Source organism: Podarcis bocagei (genome assembly GCF_964188305.1).
Source record: "Podarcis bocagei genome assembly, chromosome: 4".
Lineage (NCBI taxonomy): Eukaryota > Metazoa > Chordata > Lepidosauria > Squamata > Lacertidae > Podarcis > Podarcis bocagei.
In genome coordinates, this window is record NC_138128.1 from 51,250,817 (window position 1) to 51,275,392 (window position 24,576).

The 24,576-nt window shown below is 43.0% G+C and overlaps 2 protein-coding genes across 4 annotated transcripts in view; one reads left to right on the forward strand and one right to left on the reverse strand.

The window, feature by feature from the left end:
• TECTB (tectorin beta) overlaps positions 1-19,105 on the forward strand; it is a 49,445-nt gene extending 30,340 nt beyond the window's left edge. Inside the window, exons 7-12 of the mRNA XM_081189431.1 lie at positions 2,786-2,889; positions 2,976-3,059; positions 4,518-4,680; positions 7,247-7,316; positions 9,596-9,628; positions 18,937-19,105. Of these exons, the coding sequence (XP_081045557.1) occupies positions 2,786-2,889; positions 2,976-3,059; positions 4,518-4,680; positions 7,247-7,316; positions 9,596-9,628; positions 18,937-18,989 (507 nt within the window). The 3' untranslated portion in view covers positions 18,990-19,105. The remainder of the gene's footprint in view (positions 1-2,785; positions 2,890-2,975; positions 3,060-4,517; positions 4,681-7,246; positions 7,317-9,595; positions 9,629-18,936) is intronic.
• A 1,708-nt stretch (positions 19,106-20,813) lies between these two features.
• LOC308584597 (guanylate cyclase 2G-like) overlaps positions 20,814-24,576 on the reverse strand; it is a 37,421-nt gene continuing 33,658 nt past the window's right edge. For 2 of the 3 annotated variants that reach the window (XM_081189357.1, XM_081189355.1), the window contains 2 exons: positions 23,756-23,863; positions 20,814-21,540 (listed from right to left, as the gene is read on the reverse strand). In XM_081189357.1, coding sequence (XP_081045483.1) covers positions 21,313-21,540; positions 23,756-23,863 — 336 coding nt within the window. In that variant the 3' untranslated portion in view covers positions 20,814-21,312. Of the gene's footprint in view, positions 22,075-23,755; positions 23,864-24,576 lie in introns of all 3 variants that reach the window. The other variant, XM_081189356.1, reaches the window with a different exon arrangement.

Sequence of the window (24,576 nt, forward strand, 5' to 3'; positions counted from 1 at the left end):
AGCCGTAACAGTGGTTTTTAGGTTTCAAACAAGTGAGATTGCAGCAAGATTTTGCCATCAATCCAGTCATGCAATCTTCCATTCCACTCCCCTTCCTCCCACATCCCCCCTTTTTTTTACCCTCTCCAGCATTCCATGGCCTTAAACATGCTCATCCTCACTGGACTTCCCATTCCTTAGTTTCCCCCTAAACCATTACTATTATTTCTTGTGCTTCCTCCAAGCCTGTGGATACCTTCTCACTGGTGTGTGGGTTAATGCTGTTTCGGCTATGTGGCATTCAAAAAATGTATTTTGCTATTAGTAGAATCATGCATAAGGGTTTCCTATTAGTCTGTATAATAAGATATGTGCATGTGCAGTCATCACTTAAGCATTTCTTATTCAATATTATAAACAGCTTTCATTCAAAAATGTTTGGGTTAAACCAAGAATTCAATGGAGTTCTGCTTGTGGAATGGCATGATTTCAGGCCTTGGCAGTTTGGAGTCCCTTTAGAATGCGTAAGAGATGGCCTGGGGGATGTAGGGAGAAATGGTGAAACTCACCTCTTCTCCACTTCCAGTCACTGGAGCTTCACCTAGATCCAAACTCATTCTGCAAATGGAAGAATTTCTCCTATTCACAGAATGGCAGCTCCGCATTGTGTTTTTGGTAGTGTGGTGTGGACTCTGTACTATTCACTGTGTGACAAGAAGTTTCACTTATATAAATCATCACTGGGTGATAATGGGCATGCATGTATCAACTCACTTAGTTTTTGCACCAGATGCCAGAGCCACAATTTGACTGTAACCATGTAGGTTTTAAGATTTTTAATTTATGGGCCCCTTGGCTGGCATGGTGAGCATATGTCTTGCAGCAGAACAATTCATTACTTATGTAAACATCTGCTCTATTATAGGCTGGGCTGGTACCACTCAATTATTCTATGGACTTGAATTATGTTAATTCAAATTTTGTAGCAAATGAACCCAGCATTGAGATTCTTCCCTACATTACACCAAACATGCCCTTAGGATCTGATTGTTTACTGAACTGATCATGTAACAATGTACTATGCAGACTGCTTTCTACATCATCTTTATATATTTGCAGTTCCAAACTGCGGTCCAAGCACTGTACTCACAGCATTCTGCACTAGTGCTGTAACTGACGCCATTAAACCCTCCCAAAAGCCACAAACAAAGGGCAATGACTATCTTGTCTTTTAGGTCTCGCTACGCATAGAAGTTCCTTTCATTCCCCCTGAAATTTGCCTAGCTATCCTCTGAATCGAGAAGATGCTTATTGTTCTCTTGGGATCTTTATTCCGCTTTGTGTTTGGTTTCTCATGTTTGTTCCAGGTTATAAGGCTTTTAACTGAAAGTTCTAACCCCCTTTCAGTATTTTGGTACAGTATGTGTGAGCACACTCAGTGCTTGAATAGAAATCAACTCCAAATCTCTTTCTGTCAAATTTCAGACAGAGGGTGGCCCAGATTTTGCCATGAATAACTGAAGAGGCCAGACCTCAAGATACTCTAGCAGAGATTCTCTCCATGGGGTCAGGTGACTGACGTTTTCCCATGACCCTAAAGTAATAGAATGTCACTGAAACTGCACTGTGTTGGTGTTTATATTCCTTGTTTCAGCACACCTAGAATAAAAGACTGTTGGAAAATTGTCTGTAACAGTTACTTAAGTAGCTGTGGCTTGGGAATGAATTGTGGTAAACAGGAGAGGAGAACAGCAGTTGTAGTTGTAGGTTTCCTGCAGGCATGTGCCTGGCCACTGTGAGTATAGGATGCTAGATGGGCCATTAGCCTGAATTGCCAGGTTTACTTTGTTTTCTTATGTATTTATGTATATTTCACCAGCTTGTGTGTCTTGGTTATTTATCAACTTCTTTTTTCAGAATAAAATTTGTTGTGCCCGAGTTCTTACTGCTCTTCCGTTATACTATTAAGAATAGGCTGGAATCCAACAAGTGGTTTGACACTGACCGAGTGAGCCCTTTTGAGCACTGAAATAACTAACGTAGCTCAGGGTCAGAACACATACTTTGCCTGCAGACTGTCCACAATACTGAGCTTAATGGTCCAACTTGATATAAGGCAGCTTCTTCTATTCCTAATTCAATGTAATCATCATGAGAGAAAGCCTGGGGGGGTGGATTCAGTTGCAAAGTCATTTCGCTATCTTTCTTTCTGACAATTTTCCACATCACAAATGTCTTGCATAGCATGCACCAGCCAGGTTGGGTGTGTGTTATGTGATATATATCCCTGAATCAATTTTGTACTTGAGTCATTTCACCCAGCAGTTTTAGCATTGGAATTTGAGAAGACATTGTGTGATTTGATGCTTCATGGACAATTAATCTTGCGCCTTGCTCACCAGAGAAATGTGTGGCTTTCCTCATTCAGCACTGCATGGCTGGCTATGGCAAACTGGTAGTTGGATGTTGCCAATAAATGGTCCCCCCCCCCTCTGATTCTGATAAGCTTGTTGCTGTCCTTTATATGTGGCTGTTCAGTGATTTGCATGGAATAGTTCCTTCTAAGCCACATTTCTTGAGCTTTCATTGAAGCATTACACACTCGACTTCAAGGCATCCTGTTGTTGAGCCAATTTAGGGCAAACATCATAAGAATGTTAAGAAAAACAAACGAAACACAGATACAAAAATGGCATAAGGGGAAACAGCTGGTGACAGAGTATCTTTGCTGACATTATATCTAATTGTTAAGCTTTTGCTGTTCCTCCTTTGCATTACTAACCCATTCCTCCATTTTCCCTCTCAGAATGCCAAGTTTACAGTCAAGAAGGAAGCCCCCTTCGTAGTTGAAACTTCAGAAATTGGTTCAGACATATTTGCTGGCGTAGAAGCAAAGGGCTTAAGTAGCAGGTGCAACTTTTCATAAATCAACACCAATGTGAAATTTTCATTAAAATTTTCACTCGTCTGGTACTCACATCTCTTTGTCTTCTCAGATTTAAAGTAGTTCTGACTAACTGTTGGGCAACCCCCTCATCAGAATATTTCTTTCCAGTCCAGTGGCCTCTGATAACTAAGGGGTAGGTAAATTTGTGAGAAGGTCAACATAAACATTACTCACATGAAATGGAACTGTTGTGGGTAAGCATATCTTAAGAAACCAATGAACCAATGCCATCCTGAAGTTAATAGAATAAAATTTAAGCTAGGCATAACCCTCGGCCAATAAAGTGAGATGAGCACCGCAACCCCAGAGTCGGTCATGACTGGACCTAATGGTCAGGGGTCCCTTTACCTTTAATGTCAAATGAAGTACTTTTCTAGTAATATTATACAACTCAGGCCCCAAATATATGAAAGACCACCTCCTTCACTCTTGGGTGCTGAGATCGGAAGTTCTCTTGGTAGTTTCTCTGTCCTCAAAGGGTTGGGGGATGGCAGCCCGGGAGAGGGCATTGTCTGTGGTGGCCCCTAAGTTGTGGAACTTCTTCCTCACAGGGGCACAGCTGGCAGCTTTATTATCCAGTTTCTGGAGAATGCTGAAGACATACCTCTGACTTTTGACATTTGAGATGCATGTTTTTAGGACCCACCTTATTGTTATCATTGTAGGTTGTTTTTTAAAAAATAAAAATACAGTGGTGCCTCGCAAGACGAAATTAATCCGTTCCACGAGTCTCTTCGTCTTGCGGTTTTTTCGTCTTGCAAAGCACGGCTATTAGCGGCTTAGCGGCTATTAGCGGCTTAGCGGCTTAGCGGCTATTAACGGCTTAGCGGCTATTAACGGCTTAGCGGCTTTAAGAAAAAGGAAACAAACTCGCAAGAACTCGCAAGACGTTTTGTCTTGCGAAGCAAGCCCATAGGGAAATTTGTCTTGCGGAACAACTCAAAAAACGGAAAACTCTTTCGTCTAGCGAGTTTTTCGTCTTGCGAGGCATTCGTCTTGCGGGGCACCACTGTATTGTGCTTTAATGTTGTAACCCACGCTTGGACCTTAGGGTGAAGGGCATGTAATATATAGATAATAGTACATGTGATATAGTGTTTGCCTGTGAGATCAGTATATGATGTGGTTTGAGCAAATCATTAGGGGTTTTGATCCAAGGTTTCACTTCATGTAGTGGTGGTTTTTTTACACCAAGTGGTGGCCAAGTTGATGCTCTCCAGATGTTGGACTACCATTCCCATCAGCCCCAACCGACACAGACATTGGTCAAAGATGATGGGAGTTGCAGACCAACAACATTTATAGGACAAGGACACTATTTTGGCTACCCCTGTTCTCTGCAACATTACTACTGTTTTCAGTCAACCAGAAATATATAGGACAGACATTTCACTCTCTCATTTTTGTCCAATCACAGCTTCTTTTTACACAACTGAATCTAACATTCAGAGGTGCTCAGTTTGTCACAGAAACCATGCTATGTTCTTGCAATAGCCGCAATAAATACAGTGATAGTATTAGAGATAAGAGAAGAAAAGGAGTGCCTTATTGTTCTTCTCCTTCTAAGAGTGCCTGTTATCATGTGGCTCAGGTGCCCCACAGATGACACCATCATAGTGCATGAAAATGGGAAAGACAGCCGTGCGACCTTCCAGTTTAATGCATTTCGTTTCCGGAATATTCCCAAACTCTCCAAGGTGTGGCTGCACTGTGAGACGCATGTATGTGACAGTGAGAAGTTATCGTGCCCTGTGGTAAGTTTTTTGTTTGTAGCAATTAAGAATGGAGTCTAGCCTGCAAAAAAAAAAAAAAAACCTGCACATTCCCAAGGGCCTATCAAAGCAGTGATAAGGAATTTTGATTGAACCTTTTGAAAAAGAAAAAGAATACATTTCTCATTTTGTTACAAGAAACAACTTAAGACTTTGCTGGATTGGGTAGACTGCAAATTTTGGCACAATCCCGTGGTTCCAACCCCTGCTCTGCCTTAAAGGTCCATGGGCCAAACAGTCACTGTCTCTCAGCCTAGCCCACTTCACAGTGTTATTGGAAAGGTAATATAGAGTAGACATCACCATGCTTCCCCGGTCTCCTTAGGGCAGGGGTTTAGAACCTTTGGGAGGAATTCAACATTGCACTACTATGATCATTCTAATAGCACAAGCATTTTTGTTTGCCCAGTGCAATGCTCTTCTGGGGTTCTCCCCAAAGAGAGGATTCATTGTCCTGCTAGCACATCAGTTTCGTTGAATCTAACCCTACGGTCATCCAGCTCCCGTCGGCCCCAGCCAGTACTGCCAGTACTCAGGGATTATGGGAATTACCGTCTAGCAATATCTGGACGTCCATAAGTTCTATATCTCTGCCTTAGAGGAAGACAACTGCAATAAATGGAAATTAGAAAACTATGGTTCTTCTCACTAGGAGGAGCTAGAGCAACACACGGGACAATGTTTGTTTGTGGATAAATTGTTTCTAGCTTCCAGACCTACCCAGGGCTCCTCTCAGAGGTGGATTTGGGGGAGCATGACCAGTTCAGTAACACTGGGCACTGCAACTATGATGTAGAGTGGAAGGCAAAAGGCGGGGGGTGGCAAACACTGGTGTTGTGCGGGGGCACCACAGATACCTGGCCATTATGATATCTGCATATGCAACTTCATTCCTCCATATACCCATGGATACATGTAGCTAAATAGCAGATAATCAGCACACACCTTTTTGATTTTGGGTAGCTGAAAGAAACTTCTGTAACTGCCAACAGTTTTCTTTGATTCTTGATTTTGGGTCAACTTGAAACAAAAGCAGAACATCCAAATCTTGTCTGATTGCTATCGCTGCCACCTGGCAGCTGGCTAACCTGCTGGAAAACTGATGTCATGTTGCAGCACATCTTTGGGAGAATTTAGAGCATGAAACATGTAATAATAATAACAACTTATTATTTATACCCCGCCCATGTGGCTGGGTGATAAAACATCAAACATTAAAAACTTCCCTAAACAGGGCTGCCTTCAGTGTTAAACCACGTGACAGTGGAAACTGAATGAAGACACCACACATTGCCCAGAAATCACCAGTTTATCTCAGGCCAGAAAATATAATTGGATGCTATTTTCTTTGATTACAGTGAATTTGAATAAACCATGCAGGGAGAAATCCTCTGATGTTCCATTAAGTACTCTGCAGTGCTTTGTTCTTAGGAACTATTCACCTTCAACTTGAGTTATATGTCCCCCTCAGCGCTGCATGTTTAAACCCTGTTTTGACCAGTTACCCTTGATCTTTTTTGACAAAACTGAAATGAAATGAGGCAAATGAGACTGCTGGTCTGGAGATCCCACCCTTAGCCCTGTGGTGACTCTTGCTTCTGTCTCCAAGAACTTGTGATTTAGGCTGAAAACCTCTGTACATTTTCCTGGAAGTGAGCTCTATGGAACACCATGGGGCTTGGACCGCAATTCCAACCCCCTGATCTGCTGCACTAGCAAGGGACTGGTTGAGAGGTCTTCCTCTGTCCTGCCCAAAACAGCTCTACTGGCCTCAGCCCATGGTATGATGCCGACATCATGCTGGCATGGAACTCCCAGTTCCATCTACTGAAAGTGTAGGCAGGTGGAAGTACCATCTGTGGGACTCCCATCGGCAATAGCCTACAAAAAGCTGCAAATAGGTTTGGGAGTGGAAAATAAGCTGGCCCTTGAACCCTTTGACCCCAGGCCACCCTTGCTGTCTTCATTTGAAGGCATTGGGCACGGTTCAGGCTGCATAACATAAAACAATAGCACAGAGCTGGGTTTTGCAACTCTCTGCACTTTCCAGCCTTGCTGATATGGGCAGCAGGACTTCGGATGCAGCCCTGGCCATGCTGCTCCACCCCACCCCACTGCTGCCTCACTGGAGTTGGGATTGCTCTGTTACTTCTGAATAAATAAGCCTAGGGTTACCGTTCCCCTATGCCTAGAGAGCCACAAAGATGCTAACACACTGATAAGGTTTATCAGGTTTAGAGGAAGAAAAAATGTTCCTTTGTTAAGTATGTGTTCAGTTCTATGGACATACACATTGTCTACCTTTTATTCTTTGGGACTAACATATCTGGGTGTAGTCTGCTGTTGTATTTTGTAATGGTGGGTTTTATATGTTATTTTATTTTATTTTTATATTTTTATAATTTATATTTTAACTGAGTTTGAGGTTGTGATTTCAATGACTATTTTATTTATGCCCCAGGATCGATTTGATGAAAGGCAGGATATAAATGAAATATTTTAGAAATAAATATTGATCAAGCAAATCATTTTCTTTGTTCCTTTTAAGTTATGCACAAATCGGAGGCAACGAATGGAGCCAACAGGTGGTGTGTTAATGGCCGAACTCACTGTGAACAGTAAGTGCAGCAGGATATTTTGATTTATAATTTGGGTGCTACATTGCAAAACAGTTTATTCTCTACCTGCAAAGGGGAGGATTAATGCTGCCCTTTGATGAAAAAGTAGGATAATTAATCAACCTCTTCAGTAGGAAAGAATGCAATAACTTACTGGGTTTGATTTCTGATGCAGGTGTTTCAGATTAACTGGTGTGGGCTGGTTTCCAATATCCTCCTAATCTCTGATTACGGTACATCTACAGTGGTGCCTCGCAAGACGAAAAGAACCCGTTCTGTGATTCTCTTCGTCTAGCGGTTTTTTCATCTTGCGAAGCAAGCCCATTGACGGATTAGCGGATTAGCGCTATTAGCGGCTTTTAGCGGCTTATCTGCTGATTGGATCAGCTGATAAGCGGCTTAGTGGCTTAGAAAAAGGGGGGAGGAAAAAAAACCTGCAGGAACTCGCAAGACATTGTCGTCTTGCAAAGCAAGCCCATAGGAAATTTGTTTTGCGAAGCACCTCCAAAACGGAAAACTCTTTCATCTAGCGAGTTTTCCGTCTTGCGAGGCATTCGTCTTGCGGGGCACCACTGTATTACTAGGGAAATTCTTCAAATATGGGGATGAAATATCAACACTTTTTAAGTTGGACCCGGGCGGAGCAAGGTGGGGGCGGTCTGCCTCGCCCCGGGTGTCATCACTGAGGGGGGGGTGACATTCTACACGTCGCCTACCCATGACTCCTGCCTACCACGAGCTGTCGGGGGAAGGAGGAGAGCTGCACTGCTGTGCTGTTTTGAGAGCCTTGCGCTCCTGGGCTGTTGGAGGAGGCAGGCAGGGAGATGATAGGAAGGAGCAAACAAGCGGAGGTTGGAGGGAAGGATAGAAGCTCCCTCAACTCAGGACCCAAACCCTGTAACCCCACAGAAAGCTCAACAACTTTTGTCAACCCTCCCCAAAAGATGTTCAACAACTTTGGCCAATCCTCCCCTAGAAAAAGCTCGACAACTTTGCTCAATCCTTCCCTTAAAAAAGCTGAACAACTCCTGCCAATGACAATGGGTAGATCACAGCCAGTCTTTTTATACTGTGAGTAGATTGCAGTCTCTTGGGAGTCCAACTAGATTTCAATGTGGGTGTGGGTGTGACATTTTCCGCGCCGGGTACCATCTGACTTTGCTACGCCACTGGTTGGACCCAGAACTCTTAGGAGTCCTGCTCCAAATGAAGTTTGTCCCCTTCCACTAAGCATTACTCCCTTGCCAAGCCAAAAGCAAATATATATTAATCAGGGGTGGACTGGGGATTTGTAGCTTTCTTTGTCTCATTAATCAGTCCAGAAGAAATTCAGTAGAGTCATTTACAAAGAAGGGTGTTCCAAAGCAGCCATATGAGGTGCATGGAACATATAACAACATAGGTACAGTAGCTCCTTATACCTGTGTCAGAGCACTGGTCCATCTAACTCATAACTGTCTACACTAACTGACAGCAGGTCTCTGAGTTCTACTTGGAGATGCTGGAGATTGGACATGGGACCTTTGGCATTCAAAACAGATGCTTTACCTCTGAGTTGTGGTCCTTTCAGCAACAGTAAGGGTGGAGGCTAACTCTGATATTTCCGTAACTACTGGTGTGCCTCAAGACTTTGTAGTCTCCAAGTTTTGAGGGAACCTACACATGTTGCAGGGCACACTTTCTATTTATAGTTTTGCATTGCCCAGTGTTTTGTTGAGCTGAAATGGCCTTGAGTTTAGACCCTATTCCAGATCACTTTATTATTTTAACATAAAAATAAGAGAACATGTCCACAGGTAAGGGGCCTGTTTGGAGGGCCCACTTTCAGACACCGATACAGTGGTACCTCGGGTTACATACGCATCAGGTTACATACACTTCAGGTTACAGACTCCACCAACCCAGAAATAGTACCTCAGGTTAAGAACTTTGCTTCAGGATGAGAACAGAAATCGTGCTCCGGCGGCAGCAGGAGGCCCCATTAGCTAAAGTGGTGCTTCAGGTTAAGAACAGTTTCAGGTTAAAAACGGACCTCCGGAACGAATTAAGTACTTAACCCGAGGTACCACTGTAGATTAAAGGATAATGCAAGATATAAACATTTTAAAGGACATAAGGAAGTAATAAAATCAAGCTATTCCACCTTGCTGAATGGATCATTACTTTAGCATGTAGTTAGTGGCAGTGTAATGTTCATCACATTATTGCATTGATTTATCTTTTTACTTATACAGTAGGTCATTTCCTGTGAGCATTCTAACTTTTCTTATTTCTCACAGATAAAGGATTAACCAGGAATTACAACTTTTCAGGTAAAAATTACAAATATTAAACTATCTAACATGTTAGTCAATGGAAATTTATCAGCATTAATGAAAATGCCGTATAATAAACTTTATTATAGTTGAAGGATGTCAGAACTATAATAGTATTAGATTAATTGCTTTCCTGGACAGAATTTGCTGCCATGTTCTTGTTTATGATAAACAAGGAAATCAATGTAAATCAATATCAGAAATTATGAGGGACACCATGGAGGGCTGGTGGGGAAGTAGAATGTGAAATGAATATGAATCAGGAAAGTATGTATCAATTTCTAAACTTTTGAAATTCAGAAATAAAATTATAAAAAGATAAATCAAGGTAGCTTATAAACACCATAAATGTAAACATCATAAATGTAGAAAAAGCTAATATAAAAACAATAAATTCCAACAGTGGTGGGGGACCTTAGGCCTGGGGGCCAAATGCAGCTCCCCCCGGCCCCTTATTTGATAATTGGGACTTCATAGGCCCTTTCCCCTCACCAAGCCACATATTTCACGGGCCACTACTAGGCAGCCTTATCTGGCCCTTAAAACTGTCCGAAGGCCACAACCCCCCGGCCCTGCTGCACATCCTTTGCAAGTGTTTTTCCCTAACTGGAATGTGTCCTTGAACTGTGATAATGCATACCTCTCAACTGCCCCAATTAAATTGGGACATCCCGTTTTTGGGTGCCATGCTCTCTCACAAGATCACAGAGTCCCAAAAAAATGTGAGATCGGGACCTCACGTGAAAGCACAGAACCCCAAAGTGCTCAGGTTTTTTTTGCCTCCGCGCTCTCACACAGGTCACAAGACTCACACAGAAGCATATCAGGGGACATGCACACCCCACTTTTCATTCTCAACATGTTGGAGGGTATGGATAATGCCTCTTTCTTTCTTGCCTGTCTGGAGGATGGAGAGAGGTGTCTAATTTTTGCATGACTGGAATGTAGCCTGCTAGACAATGATAAGAATCACATATATTGCTCCGCCTGCTTTTGGTTTTGGCTCCACTCATCACCGGCGCAAAGGCCCTGAAATGTGCTCCTCCCCTCCCCCATGGGACTGCGGCCCTTGATGTAAAAAAAGGTGACAGCAAGAAAAATATGAAGTAATAGGACTTCCGGGGGCGGCGCGAAACTGTAATGGCGGTCCTCTTCGGGCTCTGAAGAGGGGCTCAGCGGAAAAGGGTCGTTCGCTGCGGCATAGCGACGACCCATCAAGATAAACCATGGGTAGAGTGAGCCCGTGGCCGTGGGACTCGGCGGGCACCAGAAGCTGCTCCGAAAGCACAGAAGGGACCCCGTAAGGAGACCCGGAGTGAAGGAGGGGTAGCGGTGCTGTGAGTTCATCGCTCTTTCCGCGGATGCGAAGCCGCGCGGCTGTTACAGATGAGCGCTGATCCTTCTTCCTAAAATCAACGCTAAACTGCAAGCAACATACCCGTGAGTAAAGGGGTTTAAAATTTGGCAAAGAAATTCGGTTAATTTGGCTGAAAGCGGGAGACGAGAAAAGGGAAGTCCGTCTTCCGACATTGCTGACAAGATCAAAGCAAAGCTTTTAGAAACGGAAGCATTTGAAACGGGACTTTGGGAAGCTTAAACTTTTTCGTGCCATAAAATTTGCTTATTTTATTGAGCTGAAGGTGGAAACGGACATTGATTAAAAGAAGCAGCAGATGGTGACTTTCCTCCTATCTTTTTTCTTCTTTGGGCTGTATTTTTAAAGAGCCAGATTGTCGGGCTGCCAGAGAGAGAGACTGTGTCAAACTGCGGAAACAGTTGCAAACTGTGCTAGAAAGTAATTGTTACATTTGAGCAGAAAAGACTGATTGGGATACTGTTACAAGCACCTTTCGTGAAACTTTGTCGATTTATAAAAGGTGCTTTGGGAGATCTTGAATTTATGAAGGGACTTTGGATTAACGAATTTACTGTTTTGAAACAATTTGGAACTTTAATGGCGGATTACTTCCTTCCTTGTCTTTGAAATCGGGTGGCACTCCCCCTACAGGGCTTTCGGATTACAAAATCCTGGGAACTGACTTTTGTTTTGAATTCCATCTCACTGGCTGTTTACTCCTGAATCTGTCTTTCCCATGGAACAATAGACAATTTGACCTTGAACATTGACAGATGTGTAATGAGTGGTGCAGGGAGAACAAGAGCGTCTAAAGCAAAGGAAACTAAAGAGGCTAAGGAAAAAGAAAAGGAAAAGGAAAGAAGACCAGCACAATTTGTACAAACAACATTGACCCAAGGACGCCGTTCGTCGGTTCCAGCGGTACTGGTGTCTCATAGAGAACAAGGGGAAATAACTGAGAAGTCCACTGAGGAAGATATGGCAGCAGGTGGGTCAGACACACTATTAAAACAAATATTGGAGCAACTATCAAGTTTAAATCAGAAGGTGGACGATCAGTCTGTGAAGATAGATAAAGCAACTTCCTCGATCCAAAAACTGACTGACCAAGTTTCCCAGCACACGCAAGCCATAGAGAAATTGCAAGGAGCAACAGCGGAAAATCGAGAATTAGCTGGAGAAGCAATTCAGAAAGTGGGAGTCCTACAAAAAGAGGTTGAAGAAATAAAAGGAGAAGTTAGGCCCCTGCACAAACAGGTGGGTGAACAACAAGTCTATCTGTCAATGGTGGAACTGAAAAATCGTGAGAGCAACATCAAATTGAGAGGTATTCCAGAACTCGAGCAAGGAGACTTGATTGGATACTTAACACAGGAATTCTCGAAGTTCTGGGGTTTAAAGGAAGACACGGATTTTAGGATTGTCTCGGCATATAGATTGGGAAGACTGGTAAGGAAAGACAGATCCAGAGACTGCTTGATAATTTTAAGAACAAAGGAAGAGAGAGACAAGATCCTAGGCCTTCACTTCAAAAAAGCAATTGAAATACAAGACAAAAGAGTGGAAATTTACAGAGATATCCCGAGGCAGCTGCTGGACCTTAGAGCCACCTATACAGAATTAGCAAAATTGCTGAGACACAACGCAATCCCCTATAGGTGGGAGTTTCCACAGGGATTATCCTTCACCTACAAAGAAAGGAAGGTTAAAATAAGAACACCTGAAGATAACCAAAGGTTCCTCCACGACCACGGAGAAGATCTCCAAAAAGGAGCGGATTGGCTTCCAGTTTTACCAGCACCAGCACCGCCCGGAAGTGGGCCAACGCCTATACCTTCGGGATCTGAACAAAAGGAAGACACCCCATCTTAAGAACATTTGAAATAGAACAGGATGTCTCTGCAGCTACTTAGTTGGAACATAAATGGCGGGAATTCTCCGGAAAAAAGGAGAAGGATATTTCATATCCTAAAAAAAGAACAATTGGATGTAATATGTTTGCAAGAAACACATGTGACTAGGCTCCACAGGAAAGTATTAATCAATAAAAGACTTGGCCAAGAATTTATCTCATCAGACAAAGTTAAAAAAAGAGGTGTTGTAATTTATGCAAAGGAGAACCTGTCGCCAAAATTTTTATTTAAAGATGATCATGGAAGAATCCTCGCAATTGAAATCCAAACACAAGGGGAAAAGATTTTGATATTAGGAATCTACGCGCCAAATGATGGAAAATCAGAATTCTACAAGAAGCTGCATGAGACAATGATGGACTATTTGGACTATTCTAATATTATCGTGATGGGAGATATGAATGGGGTGGTGTCTACAAATATGGACAAATCCCAAAATCAAAACTTAACAACAGACGGTAGACTTCCTAAAACCTTTTTTGAAATGACAGACAATATGGACTTGATTGACATTTGGAGGACAAGGAACCCCTTGGGTAAAGAAGGAACCTTCTTTTCTGAGGCCCACTTGTCATGGACACGAATCGACCAAATTTGGATATCTAGAGGACTGGCCCCGAAAACGAGAAAAGTGGAAATCTGCCCAAAAACCTGCTCCGACCATAATGCCTTAAAAATGGAATTGAGACTTTTCCCAACTGGATCCTTCAGATGGAGAATGAATGACACCTTGCTAAGAGATCAAGAGATCGTTAAGAAGGCCCAAAAAACGCTAAGGGACTACTTTGAAATAAATTTGAACACTACGGTGGAGAAAAGAATAATCTGGGACGCAAGCAAAGCTGTAATGAGAGGGTTTCTGATACAACAGAATACAATAAAGAAAAAATTTTGGAATGGAAAAAAGGAAAAAATTCTAGAGAAAATAAGTGAAGGAGAGAAAAAGCTGAGAACTAATCCGAAGTCAAAAGAGGTGCTAAGAGAGATCAAATTCCATCAAGCACAATATTCGAAATTGATTAATCAAGAGATTGAGTGGAAAATTAAACAAATGAAGCAGAGATCGTTTGAATCAGCAAATAAATGTGGAAAGTTGTTAGCTTGGCAATTGAAAAAAAGACAAAAGCTAAACACAGTCACAAACCTGGAGATTCAAGGAAAAATAGTTCAGAAACCAGAAGAAATAAGAAAGTGCTTCCTCAGATACTTCAAGGAACTTTATGCACAGGGGCCTCAGAAAGAATCGGAAATAGACCAATTCTTGAGGACAAATGGACTATCTAAAATAAGTCAAGATAAAAGATCAATTCTCAACAGTAAAATAACTCAACAGGAAATTGAAGGTGCCATCCAAAATATGCAACTTGGCAAATCTCCAGGCCCAGATGGTCTCACCTCCAAATATTATAAGACTCTGAAGGATTGTTTGATACAACCGTTGTTGGAGGTTTGCAACCAGATTATGGAGGGGAGAAGGGCACCGGAAACGTGGAAAGAAGCATTCATCACATTGATTCCCAAGTCAGAGAAGGAAAAGACTCAGCTTAAGAACTACCGTCCCATCTCACTCCTGAATGTGGATTACAAAATATTTGCAGACATTTTAGCAAGTAGACTTAAAAACGTTTTAAACGAAGTAATTCACAAGGACCAAGCAGGCTTTCTCCCTGGTAGACACATGTCTGATAACACCAGGAATATTATTGATATATTGGAGTTGTTGCGAATCAGAAACACAAGGGCTGCTTTAATTTTTATTGATGCGGAGAAAGCATTTGACAACATTTCTTGGATGTTTATGAAGAAAAACCTGAAGGGGATGGGAGTGGGACGGGGGTTTGAAAATGGACTAGAAGCAATTTATTCAGAGCAAAAAGCCAAGTTGATAGTGAACAATGTGGTGTCGGATGAACTTCTAATTGAAAAAGGGACACGACAGGGGTGCCCTTTATCCCCTCTGCTATTTATTTCTGTTCTGGAGGTATTGCTGAATATGATTAGGGAGGACCAGCTCGTGCAAGGTATAGAGGTCGGAGCGAAACAATATAAACTGAAAGCCTTCGCAGATGACCTAGTCTTGACAGTACAGGAGCCAGTATCTAGCACAAAAAGAGTTTTGGAACTTATTTTGGAGTTTGGTCGGGTGGCGGGATTCAAGCTAAACAAACAAAAAACTAAGGTTTTGGTCAAAAATTTGACACCTACAGAGATAGAGGGGTATCAGAAAGAGACAGAGCTAAGTGTGGTTAAAAAAGTGAAATACCTGGGGGTATACTTGTCCACCAAAAATTTAAACCTTTTCAAAGATAACTATGAAAAATGTTGGTTGGAAATTAAAAAAGACTTGGATATCTGGTCAAGATTGAAACTTACCTTGTCAGGCCGAATCGCAGCTATAAAGATGTGTGTTTTGCCAAAAATGCTATTCTTATTTCAAGCCCTTCAGGTCGTGGACAGAATGGAATGCTTTGGAAAATGGCAGAAGGATATTTCTAAGTTTGTCTGGCAGGGCAAAAAGCCCCGAATAAAATTTAAAATACTAACCGACTCAAAAGAAAGAGGGGGGTTTGCCCTGCCGGACTTAAGGTTGTACTATGAAGCTGCAGCCTTCTGCTGGTTGAAGGATTGGTTCCTGTTGGAAAACACCGATGTCCTAGATCTGGAGGGGTTTGATAATGTGTATGGTTGGCATGCATACTTGTGGTATGACAAGGCGAAGGTTCATAAATTGTTCAAAAACCATATTGTCAGAAAATCAATTTTTGCCGTTTGGATGAAGTATAAGGATTTATTAGAAAACAAGACCCCGAGGTGGTTATCACCTGTGGAAGCCAAGATTTCTAAAAAAAAGCCCAATATGGAGGCCCATTGGCCAAAATATTGGGAATTGATTGAAAGAGTTGGAGACAATTGGAAGCTCCAAAGCCAGGACAAATTAAAAGGTAAGGTGCGAGATTGGTTACATTATGCTCAAATTCAAGAGGTATTCAAAATGGATAAAAAAGTGGGTTTCCAGTTGGAGAAATCGAAACTGGAGACGGAGTTACTAGAACCAAAGACTAAGGTACTTTCGAGGATGTATGACTTGCTGCTTAAATGGAACACACAGGATGAGACAGTTAAATCTGCTATGATAAAATGGGCACAGGATGTAGGACACAACATTATGTCTGAGGACTGGGAAAGGTTATGGAACACCGGCATGAAATTCACGGCATGTAGTGCCTTGAAAGAGAACATTATGAAAATGGTATACCGGTGGTACATGACCCCAGTCAAGTTGGCTAAAATATACCATCTTTCTGATAATAAGTGTTGGAAATGTAAGGAGGCAGAAGGGACATTCTTTCACCTCTGGTGGACCTGCCCGAAAGTAAAGGCCTTCTGGGAAATGATACATAATGAGTTGAAAAAGGTATTCAGATATACCTTTTCTAAGAAACCAGAGGCCTTTCTTCTGGGCATGGTGGACCGGAAGGTGCCAAAGAAGGACAGAACCTTGTTTATGTATGCAACCACAGCAGCTAGGATTCTTATCGCAAAGTTCTGGAAGACACCAGATTTACCCACACTGGAGGACTGGCAGACGCAGTTGATGGACTACATGGAGTTGGCAGAAATGACCGGCAGAATTCGAGATCTGAGCGAAGAAACAATGGAGGAGGACTGGAAAAAATTTAAGGACTATTTGCAAAAACATTATAAGTTGTTTGAGTGTTAAGATTGTGCACGATTAAGAAACGTTATGCTTCTGCAATTTATTTTAAGTAAATGATAAAGTAAGTATTGATGGAAAAAAAAAATGAGACAAATTAGAAACAAAATATTATGTTTATTAAGAGTGTTAAAATTAAATTACAAATTTTTGAAATTGGTAACATAATAAATACAAAGGTATAATAAGTTGGGAAATAAGATAATAAATTGCTGAATTGGTTAGAACGATGAACGCAATGCTGAGAGGATGCGAGGAGGTCCAAAAAGATGTTGAAAAAATTTCATAATGATCTTTTCTTTTTTCTATGTTTTTCTTTATATATATGGAAAATGTTTCTTGTATATTGTTGTCCAAACAAATTTGTTCACCTATGGAAAGAAACGCAATAAAAAATTTTTATAAAAAAAAAAAAGAAAAATATGAAGTAATAAAAGTTCCAAATTCACCCAGAATCACTAACTTTTTGGCTTAATACATACAGGGTGGTATTCAACTGAGTTTTACACACAGCAAACCCATTGAAATTAATGGGCATCCAGCTCCACTTGTGGTCTTACCGGCATTGTGTGGGGAATGGGCTATACAACTGCACAGCACAGCCTGCATCCTAACTAAAACATTCCTGATCATGGCAGATGGCAAACCCAGGCAGATTCGAGGATGTTCCTCATCTGGAACAGTTCCACCACAATGCATATATCCACCACAAGGCTCTGTATAAAACTGAACTCAGCATATAACTTAATCCCCATGGAAAGATGGAATGATAAATATGGGTTGGGCCTTTTTAAATGGTGTCAAAACTGTGGCTATATAAAATCTCAAACAGGGCAATGTAACAGAAATCCACTGAGCGAGACTACCATTCTTGGGCAAGGTGATTGAGCGAGTGGTTGCTGAACAACTCCAGGCATGCCTGGAAGAAGCGGACCATTTGGATCCCTTCCAGTTGGGATTCAGGCCTCATCATGGGACTGAAACTGCCTTGGTCGCACTGGTTGATGATCTCCGGCAGGCTAGGGACAAAGGTGAGAGCTGTTTCCTAGTTCTGCTGGACCTCTCAGTGGCATTTGATACCATCAACCATAACATCCTTCTGGACCGTCTTGAGGGGCTGGGAGCTGGGGGCACTGTCATACAGTGGTTCCGCTCCTTCCTCCTGGGCCGTGTTCAGAAAGTGGTGGTGGGGGATGAGTGTTCAGACCCCTGGCTCTCACTTGTGGGGTGCCTCAGGGTTCTGTCCTCTCCCCCATGCTTTTCAACATCTACATGAAGCCGCTGGGAGAGATCATCGGGATTTGGGCTGGGTGTTCATCAGTATGCAGATGATACCCAGCTCTACCTCTCTTTCAAATCAGAACCAGTGAAGGCAGTGAAGGTCCTGTGTGAGTGCCTGGAGGCGGTTAGAGGTTGGATGGCGGCTAACAGATTGAGGTTGAATCCTGACAAGACAGAAGTACCATTTTTGGGGGACAGGAGGCGGGCAGGTGTGGAGGATTCCCGGGTCCTGAATGGGGTAACTGTGCCCTTGAAAGTGCGCAGCCTGGGAGTCATTTTGGACTCACAGCTGTCCATGGAGGCACAGGTCAAATCTGTGTCCAGGGCAGCTGTTTACCAGCTCCATCTGGTACGCAGGCTGAGACCCTATCTGCCTGCGGACTGCCTCGCCAGAGTGGTGCATGCTCTGGTTATCTCCCGCTTGGATTACTGCAATGCGCTCTACGTGGAGCTACCTTTGAAGGTGACCCGGAAACTACAACTAATCCAGAACGTGGCAGCTAGACTGGTGACTGGGAGAGGCCGCAGAGACCACATAACACCGGTCTTGAAAGACCTACATTGGCTCCCAGTATGTTTCCGAGCACAATTCAAAGTGTTGGTGCTGACCTTTAAAGCCCTAAACGGCCTCGGCCCAGTATATCTGAAGGAGCGTCTCCACCCCCATCGTTCTGCCCAGACGCTGAGGTCCAGCGCCGAGGGCCTTCTGGCGGTTCCCTCATTGCGAGAAGCAAAGCTACAGGGAACCAGGCAGAGGGCCTTCTTGGTAGTGGCGCCCGCCCTGTGGAACACCCTCCCATCAAAGCGATAAACAACTACCTGACATTCAGAAGACATCTTAAGGCAGCCCTGTTCAGGGAAGTTTTTAATGTGTGATATTTTAGTATATTTTTGGTTTCTATGGAAGCCGCCCAGAGTGGCTGGGGAAACACAGCCAGATGGGCGGGGTACAAATAAATTATTATTATTATTATTATTATTATTATTATTATTATTATTATTATTACTCACATTCTTCCTATTTCTCTCTTCTTTGCAGCTATCCTTTGCCATTTACTCCTCTTTCTTGGAATTCGCGCAGTTCTTTTATAATACTCAACCCAACATCAGGTGCTGCTGATCACCCCCATGGTCCTTTACTGCTATGAAGAGATGCTTGCTTTGCCTGCTGCCTTGTTTTACATGACAAATAAATTTCACCTGGCTTACATTTGGTTTCTGTGGCAGCTGAGAATACTAATGGTGATTTTTACCAGTTGCGTGCACATTGTTCAAATAAGTGTATCTCAAACGAAGTTTGAGAGCGCTAGAAGGAAGTCCACTGTTTGCTTCAAAGTGTTAGTCGAAAGACAAGGAAGTCCTCACTTCCTGGCTGTCTGCATTAAGGAGCTAAATCATTCTTGGGATTCTGGGAGCACTCTTAGCAGAAGACTGCTGGCTTCACTCTCATGGTGGTGATGTTTTTAAAAAGTACAATACTGTTACACACCACCCCAGGCTCTGAGTGGTGTGAATTCCAGGGGTTCCAGAGTTTGGTTTCCTTCAGAAGAAAGGCCAGTGGAGACTGCGGTGTCTTTATGATATATGGTTTATTTGCACATAAATACAACTTGAGCCTAGGAGGGGCTCACAGCATTAACATGCCAAGAAGGTATTGTTTCGCCCATAGCCATAGGCTTGGATTCTAGAAATAATCAGGCATAGCTCTGTCTCTGCAGCCTTGCTTCAAGCTTCTACCTCACACACCAACTCTCATCTCTGGCCTTTCTCTTTCTAACTACCAGCAACTTAAGGGACTCCCAACCATTTGTCGTCAGGCACAGAGCCACTTCCTTTGTTACCTTAATGGCCTATGCTTAGAGGGCCATTACCTCACTGAGAAGCTAGCCTGACTATTCCAGGAATTGAATCTGTGCTGGATCCAGGAATTAGAAGGGAGCTCAGGCATGCATTCCACCTCCACCAAACTCAAAAACAATACAGCACTATTTGGTCAATGGGCAGTTCTTTTCCCTAGAGCACTTCTTTGATACCATAGCAATTCCAGCATGCAGTTTTCCATATGGTGGCTTAGCACAAGAATGTTACATCAAGCATAAACAATGGAGAATTTGCTAGAATGAAAGTCACGTGAATTAGGTCTCAGCATCTGTTAGCGGGAAGACTGTGTGTGCTGTTGCTTGCTGCTTAAGTGAGCTGCGGTTCTGATTCCATGTACTGGAACTGGATACAGTGGTACCTCGCAAGACGAAAAATGCGCAAGACGAAAGAGTTTTCCGTTTTTTTAGTCGTTCCGCAAGACGAATTTCCCTATGGGCTTGCTTTGCAAGACGAAATGTCTTGCGAGTTCTTGCGAGTTTGTTTCCTTTTTCTTAAAGCCGCTAAGCCGCTAATAGCCGTGCTTCGCAAGACGAAAAAACCACAAGACGAAGAGACTCGCGGAACGGATTAATTCCGTCTTGCAAGGCACCACTGTATCTATTTTTCAGAATCAAGGAACTCACAATGGCTAGCAAAGATTGCTGCAGGTGAATAAGCGCAACATCCACCCACATGATGAATGCCTGTACAGTGGTGCCTCGCAAGACGAAAAGAATCCGTTCTGTGATTCTCTTCGTCTAGTGGTTTTTTCGTCTTGTGACGCAAGCCCATTGACGGATTAGCGGATTAGCGCTATTAGTGGCTTTTAGCGGCTTTTAGCGGCTTATCGGCTTATCGGATCAGCTGATAAGCGGCTTAGCGGCTTAGAAAAGTGGGGGGAGGGGGGGAAACCCGCAGGAACTCGCAAGACATTTTCGTCTTGCGAAGCAAGCCCATAGGAGATTCGTTTTGCGAAGCACCTCCAAAACGGAAAACTCTTTCGTCTAGCGAGTTTTCCGTCTTGCGAGGCATTCGTCTTGTGGGGCACCTCTGTATTGCATACAGTTTGGGAGCAGCCACAGAATGCATCATGTTTAGTGAATGAGTGTGGGGGGTGTTGCATGCCAAGCTATGGCTGTATGTCCTTGAAGGCTAAAAGTTGTCAGCCTGTGAGAGCCACAACCCAAGAAAGTATTTGAATTAGCTGATGTCTGTGTTGTGACATAGCATCAGAGGATCCCTTGGCACCTGTTCTCACTGTGTAACGGATGTCTCTTAGACTAACAGCATCATCATAATTTGTATGCCACCTTTCCACAGTTAATAGAATGCTCAAGGCGGCTTACAATATGAAAAGATTTACATCATTACAAACATAGCAAAGTAGTCATAAAAATAAATAAAACACATCAAAAACTACATAACCAAACTGAACAATTTCCACATACAAATAAATATACAAAAAATTAATATCAATAACAGCAAAAACTCCCAACAAAACTTTCCCCAAAATACCCCAGTCCTTGATGAGCAGCAGCAGTTCTTATGAAGCCTGTCAGGCCTTGCCCTGGGCCAGGTGGAGAGAGGCAGGAACCCTCAGGCTCCCAGCAGGCTGATAAAGTAGAAAGGTGGGTAACTTGTGACACCCCAGATCTTGTTGAGCTATAGCTCCCATCATCCCTGACCATTGGCCATACTGATTGGGGTTGATGGGAGTTGGAGTCCAGTAATGTCTGGAAGGCCACAGATTAGGCACCCCGGATATAGTCAGACCACAGCCTGTCTTTATTGGATAGTATTGTTCATGGGAGAAAAAGCACATTTCAGGACATAGTAGAAGAAGTAATTATATGTTTTAATGCAGGTTCCTCCTCACTTCAGAACCTGATATTTCTACCTTGAACATACACACTACACACACTTTTATGGAATATGGAGAAAATGAATAGGGGAAAGTTAAACTCTGTTATGCTGAAACTCTTTGATTCAACTGTTTTAACTAATTTTTACTCAGTTGTTTTAGGATTGAAGTTGCTGAGCTTTTTTTACAATTTTACCCCGAAGTTGTTGATCTAGGCTATACATCTAGGCCAGGTTCATAAAACAAAGTGTCTGATAACTTTGGGAAACATAATAGCCAACTAGCTACACCTTTGCAGACCCTCCAAGTGTCCCTGTTTTCCAGGGACAGTCCCGCTGTCTCAGTTTATGATTTGATACCGGAATGTCCCGCTTTTCCTTAGGACATCCTTATTTTCTTCTGAGAAGTGTTGGAGGATATGGAGTCATCCAACTCCTGAGCCATCTGAAGGCAGCCCTGTATAGTGGAAATAATTAATGGGAATTTTAATTTAATAAATAATATTGAAAGGGGGGCTGTTTGAGAGTTTGTTCATTAATCCCATTTGTTATTCTCACTGTGGCTATCACTGTAGAGAAACAATATTCTTACAAACACTTGTCCCCAGGACTGAAATGCATTTGTCAGCTCCCACACTCCATTTGAAAGTGCAGAAGGCAGTCCATTAGTCATTGTAACAGCTCTGACATTGCGCTACACTCTCTGAATTAAGATCTTGTTGATGGTTGACTATGACCATAAATAAGTCTTATTTAGCCACTATTAAGATATAATTTGTATTTGGGCCTTGGGCTAGGTATCCTGAGGAACTATTTGGAAATAGTTTCTAAAATACTACAGTGCTATAACTGACACAACTAAGTACTTGCACAAACTGAGAATATGGGTTGTATCCAGTTCAGCACTCAGTTAGGGTCCCATTGGCACAAGCATTTCTGCTTACTCAACAGGCCTTCCCCTCTCTCCTCCCTGCTCTGCACCCCCTGCACACACACAAACACACAATCTGTTCTTGACATGCTGCCCGGAGCTGATGGGACGCAATATTGGCTAACCTAGCTTAAGGGATTTGATTCCCCACCCCCCCACACACACCTTTTCCATCTCCAGAACCAGGGAGGAGGGGAGGGGGGAGGAGCAGGAGGAACTATGAAAGTTAAGGCTAAACTCACAGAGCATAAGGCCCCAGAAAAGCCAAGCTAAAGGATGGTTAGACTAAAGAAGATTTAGCAAACTCCAAAAGTTTGGGCCTACAGTTCTCATTGGCCCTAGCCAAAACACTCATGTTAACATGACTGATGGGAGTTGTAGCCCAAATCATCGGTTGTGGGGGTACCAGGCTGGCAAAGCCAGAACCAATGGAATACTTGCATACCCACTGGCAGATGAGGATAAGAAGACGCCTTATTGTGACAGGATAAATTGTGAAGATTCCCAGCTGTTAAATCAATTAACAATTACCAAAGCAATTTCAGTCTTTCGTATGGCTCTATTTCCCCCAGTGGTAGATGTCAGTGGCTGGCAGGATTCCAAAAGGCGTGTGGAGGAGGCAAAGGAGCTGGAGGAGGATCTAAGAGAAGGGACCAGTGACTTGTGGGGTTCTGTGCTACCTGCAAGGCAGGAGTTGGGGCTGAGGGAAGAGGAAGCGATGGGGCTGTCCTAGGTGCAGGAGGAATTGCAGGAAGGATTGGGAGGAAGAGACAGTCCTTAGAAGACTTGGGTCGTTAGGGTCTCTTCCATCCCCTCCTCCTCTGTCTCCAAGGACAAAGAGGAGCTTAAAGCACCAGGTTCAGGGAAAGTTGCAGGTTGCTTGCGCGTGCCCTGTCAAGTGAGGGGATTTGCATTCAGGAAGAGACATGGTCATGTTGTTGCTCCAACATTCAAGGCACTAGGCTAGGGAGTAAATGCCTGGCTAGCTATGTAGTGGGAGCAGTGTACCCTGGGAGATTCTGCAATGGAGTGCTTTACCAGTAATGAATTCAACTACCACCCATTTGTGCGCCTTGGGGTGGGTGTGCTCGGCCTACACCCAAGCGCTAATCCTTCTCCATGCAAACGCTGCACTTATCACATATGAGTTATCTAATATTGTCCAATGTATGTTATTGCTTGCCGGGTCTAATAGCTACATGTCTACCTCAGCATTTCCCTTTGGGCGGCTTTCTACATCACTGCCAAACTCTGGTAGGGGCAGATGGAATCCAACCTTTCCTTTCAGCCAAAACGTTCTTTGCTGTCCTTTGCCCTGGCAGCCAAGAGAAATAACATGAAAGCAAAGTTGCCTCACATAACCACAACAAAACCAATCCTCTAAATGATTGCACACACCTTAGGAATAGTTGGTGCTTTGAAAAATAAAATGAATTTCCTTCAAGGTAAAAGGTAAAGGTGGTGTGAAAAAAACAGGGAAGGTGGATTCTTGGAATTTTCCATCCTTTCTCCCAGTATCCACATCAGGGAGATTGCTAGGTATTTAGACTCAGGGCACAGGTCCATGACATAGATTTCCATTCCTTAATATATATGTATAGATGCATACCGTATTTAGACTGACTTTTTTAGGGGGTGGGGAGCTCTGGCTCTTGCTGTCAAGACTTACTCAGAACCATGGGGTGCAACAGCATTTTCTGGGCCCAGAACACTGTATGTATATTAGAACCCAACCCACAGGAATGGCTGCTTACGGACATATTAAAAATAAATAGTATTGTCCAACATCTTAAAATGACCCCCCCAATAGTTCAGTGATTGACCTAAATTTGTTACTAGTCAAAGTGCCTAACAATCCATCACCTAATTCTGAGGCCAAGGCCCCATGACATTGAAAACTCCACATGTACAACTCCACATGTACAACTCCACATGTACAAGCTGGTGGCCTCATGTTTGTGCAGAAGCTTGGACTAGATCACCACTGGGTTCTTCCCAGCTCTAGGACCCTATTTCCATGAGAACTAT